General features: G+C 53.8%; 2 protein-coding genes across 2 annotated transcripts in view; one reads left to right on the forward strand and one right to left on the reverse strand.

Moving 5' to 3' along the window:
• WDR3 (WD repeat domain 3) overlaps positions 1 to 237 on the reverse strand; it is a 28,407-nt gene extending 28,170 nt beyond the window's left edge. Inside the window, exon 1 of the mRNA XM_032954004.2 lies at positions 119 to 237. The gene's annotated coding sequence lies outside the window, so the exon portion shown is untranslated. The remainder of the gene's footprint in view (positions 1 to 118) is intronic.
• On the forward strand, positions 129 to 6,809 carry SLC35E3 (solute carrier family 35 member E3). Its single transcript, XM_032954002.2, has 7 exons — positions 129 to 225; positions 1,361 to 1,447; positions 2,016 to 2,405; positions 3,301 to 3,411; positions 4,586 to 4,744; positions 4,992 to 5,074; positions 6,161 to 6,809. Exons 3-7 carry the CDS (start codon positions 2,022 to 2,024, stop codon positions 6,348 to 6,350), a joined length of 927 nt encoding a protein of 308 aa, XP_032809893.1. The 5' UTR covers positions 129 to 225; positions 1,361 to 1,447; positions 2,016 to 2,021; the 3' UTR covers positions 6,351 to 6,809.
• Positions 6,810 to 8,039: the final 1,230 nt, after the last annotated feature.

Here is an 8,039-nt window from a genome sequence, read left to right on the forward strand (position 1 = left end):
AGCTCTTCTTCAAAGATGCCCAGTGGATGCACACGCACGTTCACCACGGATACACGGCCCGCGGCAAACAGCACCGTCGCAGCTGTACAAAGACAAAGATCCCCCGTGTAGCCTGTACCAGACTGTTGGGGCGAGTGCTGTTAGCGAGCAGCGCCTTTGAAGGCCGGCACCACGCCGGGCCGCCTTTGTCTCCCCAGTGGCGATGTTTACTGCACACGGCACCAGGTACTCATTTGAGGCTGAGTCGACCTAGGGGGAAGAGGCCCACGATAATCGTCGCCGGTGGTGTTGGCGGCCGTGAGCGGGAATCGAACCCGGGTCGCCGGGTTCGCAGCGCAGCGCTAACCGCTGCACCACCGCTCCTTCTCACACGCACAGACACAGTCCGTCTCTCCGCGCACGGGACAATTCGACGTTCCTCACGCGACCAGCAGCAGCAGCAGCGATTCGCCTCTGAATGGCGAGATGAGTGGATCGTAACCGCGACGCCAAACTGCGCTTGCATCACCACGGGGGGGGGGGGCTTCGTTTCTCTTCAAACGATTCCCACTCCCTTGAGGCGAATGAGTTGGGATGGGGAGCGGTGGTGGGGGGGGGATCATTTCCTGAGCTCAGCCCCGGACAGCTCCGCCTGCCACGGGGGGGGTAGGGGGGGGTAGGGGGGGGATGCCCCGCGTCATCAGAGCGCGCCCCCGACTCCCATTGAGGTGGCGGCGCCGGGAGCGCCCCGATCCTCACTCGGACATCACCAACACCACCACCACTAACATCACCACTAACATCACTCCAACACCACTCCAACACCACCCCAACATCACATCCACCACTAACATCACCCCAACATCACATCACCACCACCACTAACATCACTCCAACACCACCCCAACATCACCACCACCACTAACATCACCCCAACATCACATCACCACCACCACTAACATCACCACTAACATCACCCCAACATCACCACCACCACTAACATCACCCCAACATCACATCATCACCACCACCACTAACATCACTCCAACATCACATCACCACCACCACTAACATCACCACTAACATCACCCCAACATCACCACCACCACTAACATCACTCCAACATCACATCACCACCACTAACATCACTCCAACATCACCACCACTAACATCACTCCAACATCACCACCACCACCACTAACATCACCCCGCTGGTCCCCGCTGGTCCCCGTGAGATGCGCCCGCGTCGCGCTGCTACGCCGCGGCTTCGCTGCGCACCCCGACGGGAGCCGGCGCCCTAGAGCGGGACCCGGGGGGGACCCCTCTTCTTCCTCTTCCTCCTCTTCGCCGAGCCAGGTTCCCTCGTCCCCCACCGCCCCAGGTCCTCCCGCCATCCGCGGCACCCGGAGTCACGGGGTTCCAGGTCCTCGCCACGTCTCCTCCGCGTCCCGAGGATCCGGACACGCAGGTTCTAACTCTACGCCTCCTCTATCACTCATCTCCTCCTCTATCACTCATCTCCTCCTCTATCACTCATCTCCTCCTCTATCACTCATCTTCTCTGTCACTCATCTTCTTTACCATCTCCATCACCCATCTCTGTCACTCATCTCCATCACTCATCTTCTCAACCATCTCCATCACCCATCTCTGTCACTCATCTCCATCACTCATCTTCTCAACCATCTCCATCACCCATCTCTGTCACTCATCTCCGTCACTCATCTTCTCAACCATCTCCATCACCAATATCTGTCACTCATCTCCATCACTCATCTTCTCAACCATCTCCATCACCAATCTCTGTTACTCATCTCCATCACTCATCTTCTCAACCATCTCCATCACCAATCTCTGTCACTCATTTCTATCACTCATCTTCTTTACCATCTCCATCACCCATCTCTGTCACTCATCTCCATCACTCGTCTTCTTTACCATCTCCATCACCCATCTCCGTCACTCATCTCCGTCACTCATCTTCTCCCGCACTCCTCCCATCACCGAGTATCGCAATCTCTGTGATCTCCACGTAGGAGGAGATGCCTCCGGCGCCTAGGCGCGTGGCGTGCGCCATGCTGTGCAACTTCGTGTCGTCCGTGGCCGTGGTGTTCCTCAACAAGTGGCTCTACGAGCAGCACGGCTTCCCCAGCCTGAGCCTCACGCTCCTCCACTTCGCCTGCACGGCACTCGGCCTCGAGCTGTGCCGCCGCCTGGCGCTCTTCGCCCCGCGCACGCTCTCCCCGCGCCAGCTGCTGCCTCTGGCGCTCAGCTTCTGCGGATTCGTGGCACTCACCAACCTGTCGCTGAGGAGCAATACGGTGGGCACCTATCAGCTCGCCAAGGCCATGACCACGCCGGTCATCGTGGCGCTGCAGACCGTCTTCTACGGGAGGCGCTTCTCAGCCAAGGTTCAGCTCACGTTGGTGAGTGGCAGATCCTCTCAATGCCACCCCTCCCTGTCGCAGGTCTCCCTGTCCCAGGTCTCCCTGGTCTAGGTCTCTTTAGATCCCAGGTCTCCCTGTCCCAGGTCTCCTTGGTCTAGGCCTCCCTGCCCCAGGTCTCTCTGTCCGATTGGTATTACACATTGTGTTGTATTCCAGTTGTGCCCCTCCAAAAATGTTTTCCTTGTGTTTGTGAAAACATCCACGACTTGCATGTAGTTTACGACTGTACTGTTCACCATTTTTTATTAAAATAGTGCACCTTAAGGAATGCATATTATGGGAAAATGCTCACACATGATTTTACTTGTCAGTGCCAGTGGTCGACTGTCACTTTTCTCAAGTTGTCAGCCGAAGACTTGTCTGTGGGGCTCACTCTTCTGGGCGTACGAGTGCCATCGCCTGCATCCAGTGACACACCGTGTGTGGACGCGAGTGCGTGGTTTTCATTGCTTGTGCGCTCCTCCTTGAGAATGTGCACGCCTGTGTGTGTATGTTTGTGCACCAGTGTGTAGAGGTTCGCGGAGCCATTAGCACGCTGCGCTACGAACCCGGCGATGCGAGGTTAATTCCCGCTCGCAGCTAACACCTGTGACGATTATCTGAACCGGTCTTGGGCCTCCCCTAGGTCGACTCAGCCTCAGATGAGTAGGTGGTGCGGTGTGTAAACATCGCCACTGGAGAGACAAAGGCGGCCGGGTGTGGTGTTGGCCACCAACCCCCCTCGTGTACCGTGCTGGCCTTCACAGGAGCTCGCTAACAGCACTTGCGTCAACAGTCTGTTAAGGCTACACGGGGTACCATTGTCTTTGTCGTACACCAGTGAGCTCAACCACGCTGACTTTGCCGCGTTTCCTGACATCCCCCTCCATGACAGGTCCCCATCACAATGGGCGTTGTGCTGAACTCGTTCTACGACGTGCGGTTTAACGTCCTGGGGAGCGTGTATGCTGCCCTGGGTGTCGTCGTCACCTCTCTCTACCAAGTGGTGAGCTTGGGGTAAACGCGTGGCGAGCGACTTCGCGTGGGGCCCCGCTCACCACCCACCCCTCCCCTCCCATTTAACGTCCCTGCCTTCTACGGTTTTTGGTTGAAAATTGTGCGACCGTCCCTCCGATCAGCAATGGAGAGAGTCGCCAAGAATGTGCATGCCAAATTGTTTCTCGAGATGCGAGTCTTGTCTCAAGCGGGCCTCCTCTCTGTCGAGCACGTCATCCCTCGAAGCGAGCACGGTGAACGTTGCTGCTCCGTGGCAGCTGCGGACTCGCTCCCTCCTCTCGCACTGCGCCGCACACATCAGCGTTGAGTGTCCACCGTTTGTTGGAATTTTTCATTGATTTTCCCGCGCCTCTGAATGTACTTGTTGGGCTCAATTTCTGAGAAAGAAAAAAACTTGGTCTGCACCGGCACTGCATTTTAAATGTGGTCATCATCGCAGTTGTGTGAGAGCCGCGTATTTACCCGGGCGCCGAGGCACAGGGCAGGCCTTTGTGGTCCGTCGCACGCGTGCACACACGGAGGCTATGTGGCGGCTCATGCCAGGATTTGCGCGTGAAGCGCGCTGTGTGTACGTGGCCGCCACACCTCGTGCCACGTGGCCGTGTTCACGCCTCTGTGTGTGTAGTCTGTATACTTTGTATAACCAGGAGATGAAATGTACCCATTGAGACCCATGAAACATACCTTGCAGTACCAGTCATGGCTTGCAAGCTGCTGCTCTCAGTGGTAGCGCCACCTAGTGGTGGTGCATTTACTGCTTGTTGCAGAGGTTTGTGGTTCGGAGCCGGCAGGTCCCTCTGGTTAATACTGCATTAACTCTAAATACGCACCGTCTGCTTCACGGAAATTTGGTGGGCTAAATTTAAACTTGACGATGCTGCACATAATCTCCAGCGAAGCGTCGCATGAAATTTTTGAAAATGTTTCCTTGCTTTTCAACATTCCGTCGGTTCTCTGAAAAACAAAATCACTCGCCATATTTGCCTACTTGACAACTTGATTTGGTTGGCTTTGTCGGGTTTGTGGAGGGTCACAGTTAAACAAATTGACACTATATACTCAATGCAACCGAAAATAAACCAGTCATGACTAAACTCTGGTCCGTATGTCATCGTCGCCCAGCAGTGACTAACGGCCACTACCTTTGCTGTGCGCGCACGCAGTGGGTGGGAGAGAAGCAAAAGGAGCTGCAGGTGAACTCCATGCAGCTGCTCTACTACCAGGCACCCATGTCGTGTGCGATGCTGCTGTTCGTCGTGCCCCTGGCTGAGCCGCTCACGGGGCCGGGCGCTCTCCTCTCCCCCTGGTCCCTTGGCACCGTGGTGAGCCACCGCCCCACCAAATGTACTTCATTATTATTCGTTACGAGTGATACTCCACTCATGATACTCCACGATTGACACTTCACTAAAGATAGTCCACCATTGCAGCTCCACTCATTCCACTAAAGATAGTCCACCAGTGCAGGTCCACTGATGATACTCCACTAAAGATAGTCCACCAGTGCAGCTCCACTCATGATACTCCACTCGTGATGCTACCTGGCTCACAGTCTGGCGTCGCCCACAGGTGCTGGTGCTGCTGTCGGGAGTGGTGGCGTTCTCCGTCAACCTGTCCATCTACTGGATCATTGGCAGCACCTCCCCCGTCACGTATCCTCCGCCAGCAGCCGCTCTCCGCTTTGTTGTCGTCTGCAATGGGGTTCCTTGCGGGTTTGTGCAGGTGGTGGCCCTGGATCGCTTCAGATGTTACCTGCCACTGGTGTTAACCGTGGCCTACAGTCAAATGCAGGTTGCTGGATTTATTGTGCAGCGTGCGAACCACTATGCCACCGTTGTATCTACATTACATGTTTGAGGATATTGTGGATTTGAAGTTCACATTCTCGTCAGTGGTCCACCTGAGCCTATTATTCTATTAGGGGCCGATAAAGTGAGTACCAGATTAGTACCAATTTTTTAGGAAGTCAGCACAGGATTGAACACCACTGGTTTGGGGCTGTGAATGGGAGATGAGCATGGCTATGTGTTCATTTATACTTGACTGAACTATATTTTTTATTTTACCAGGTAAGGCTCACTGAACTATGTAGCTCTTTTTCAGAATTGACCTGGCGACACATGATAACTCAACGAAGTCACTTGTCACGTGGAAATTTATAGCAGCTAAATGCTCTAAACTCACGTTGCTTCTGAATGTGGAGAGAAAATTCCACATGGCCATGGGGAGAGAGAACACGCAAACTCCAAATTTGCAGACGTCAGGGTCGAGATCAAACCCACGACCTCCTGTATATCAGGCGAGGTAGTTAACATCTCGCCACCGCGGCAAGTATTTGAGTGGGACACCAATGCCCGCGTCGCTCACGTACCTAGACCGGTCCAGTGCGATACATGGACAATGGAGATTGTCCGTGTCAATTTCAGCAGGAAATTTACTGCATTTGCAGCGCTGTATTGTTTCTCTAGCACTGCTGGTATGGGGCCAATGGAACGCACCTAACCTCGTCAGATCTCGGAAGCGAAGCAGGATGGAATCGGAGAATGCAGGGAAAACCCATGCAGAACATGTGGAGAACATACAAACTGCACACAGAGAAGGCGTCCGAGTTGGGAATCAAACCCTGGTGCTTCTTGCTGTGAGGCACGAGTGTTACCACTGCGCCACCACCCTGACTTATCAGGTTAACCACCATGCGCGCTGAGACATTGCCACATTTTCCTGAGTCCTGGAGCCAGCTACAACATGTTCGGGCACTTCAAGTTCTGCGTGACGCTGCTGGGAGGGTACCTGCTGTTCGAGGACCCGCTCTCCGCGTACCAGGCGCTCGGGATCCTGTGCACGCTGGCTGGCATCGCGGCGTACTCGCACATCAAGCTGTCGGAGCAACGCGAGGCAGCGCGTAGCCGCCTGGGACAGAGGCCCTGACCACGTGTCTGCCTGCCACGTGTGTGTCGGTGTGACCGGGGCCAGCTGGGGCCATCAGGGGTCAGCCAGGGCCAGCCAGGGCCAGCCAGGGCCAGCCAGGATCAGCCCTGGGCTTAACTGCCGCTCGCTGGAGTGCGCATGGTGGCAGTGGGGCCCTTGGAGAATAAAACCCAAATCTTTGTATTTAAAATGACCCTCAGTCTTTTAAATCGATAACCTAAACAAGTAAATCAACGTGCCAATTTTGTTTTGTAAAAATATAGGTTTTAAACGTTTGCATTGTATTTAATACATTTATGACCACACCGTTTATAGTGGCCGCCGCTCCCTGTTGGGCCAGTGGCGAGTGATGCGTAGCGTGGAGCGAGGGTGAAATTAATCATGCGGGGGTCACGGCGCTGACCGGGCAGCAACTGCCTGCATCGTGGCCACGCTCTGCCATTAAAACCGAAGCCACGATCCCTTGTGTTGTCACATTCTGTCTCGAGTTTTACGGAACTCGTGGTTAAATCTAGTTGCTTTGAAAAGTGTAGTGGTCAAGCTGCGTGACCTGGAGGCATCGCAAAGGGCAGCTGCCCAGCATTGCTCGGGGGTGATTCCTACCATGTTCAAAATTCTCCAGTCTCGAGCATTTGGTCTTAATTCTGCATTGAGTCCTCGAGCCCAGAAGTTGCTCTCGCCATTACCACTTGAGGTGACATCGCTTCAGCGGTTCCAATTTCTTAATGTGCCCAATAACAGGCGCTAGGGTCGTGAGATGTTACCGCCTTCGCTAGGCATGCAGGACGTCATGGGTTCGATCCAGACCTTGATGCCTGCTCTATAGTTAGAGTTTGCATGTTCTCCCCGTAGCCACGTGGATTTCCTCCCGTTTATCCTTACGTATTTAGAAACATGATTTTAGTGTATTTGGCTGCTTGAAATTTCGACATAAGCCACTTCGTTAAGCTACCATTTGTGGCCAGGTCGCTTCTGAAAAAGCGCTATATAGCTCAGTGGGCCACACCCGGTTAAATAAAAAAATAGGTTTAATATATTTTTTTAACACTGAATTATGTGATAACCACATCATGTGTGTGGCGCTCTATGGAGAAGTCAACAGTGAGTGGATTACCACCTTGTTGCTCACTTGAGCAGGATTCCCCAACTCCCTGGCTTGTCCTGTCAACTTTTAGGGTTGTTCCTGCAAGGTTTCTTGTTTAATCCTCCTCGAGGGTTTCTCACGAAACACGGCAGTCGCCATTCAGTTGTTGGGAATGCTGCACTCGGGCTGGGCGCATTTCTCCTGAAGCCAAGGGCTGAGACCGGCCCCCGGTGGCGCTGTGCCCCGGATTCCCGGTGTCCCCCGCTCAGGTGGCTGGAGCTGGCATGTGCAACTTTTTCCTACCCCCCCCCCAAAACCCATTTAGTCCAGTCCTGCAAATTTCATATCAGGACTCTACGACACATTCGACCGCTATTGAGTGGTGACATAGCCAACAGTGGCGTGTAGTATAGTATCGACAAGGCTCAATTATTGCAACTCCTCTGTGGGATCTTCTTTGGTTCTTTCGGTAAAGTCACGTAGAATGAGAATAAAATAATAAATTGATAAAATAAAATAACACAATAATATTCTCACGACGTTTCGGCCACAACACAAGCGGCCTTCATCAGGTGAAGGGAGCGAGACTGTCTGAAGGGAGCACT

Source organism: Petromyzon marinus, chromosome 14 (assembly GCF_048934315.1).
Source record: "Petromyzon marinus isolate PM22_M1 ecotype Great Lakes invasive population chromosome 14, UKy_Petmar_22M1.pri1.0, whole genome shotgun sequence".
Taxonomy (NCBI): Eukaryota; Metazoa; Chordata; class Hyperoartia; order Petromyzontiformes; family Petromyzontidae; genus Petromyzon; species Petromyzon marinus.

Bases quoted from the DNA above. Each gene is read 5' to 3' on its own strand.
- SLC35E3 (XM_032954002.2), top strand. From the start codon at position 2,022: ATGCCTCCGGCGCCTAGGCGCGTGGCGTGCGCCATGCTGTGCAACTTC. The intron at 3,412-4,585 runs GTGAGCTTGGGG...GCGCGCACGCAG, and splicing joins TCACCTCTCTCTACCAAGTG to TGGGTGGGAGAGAAGCAAAA. The intron at 4,745-4,991 runs GTGAGCCACCGC...CGTCGCCCACAG, and splicing joins CCTGGTCCCTTGGCACCGTG to GTGCTGGTGCTGCTGTCGGG.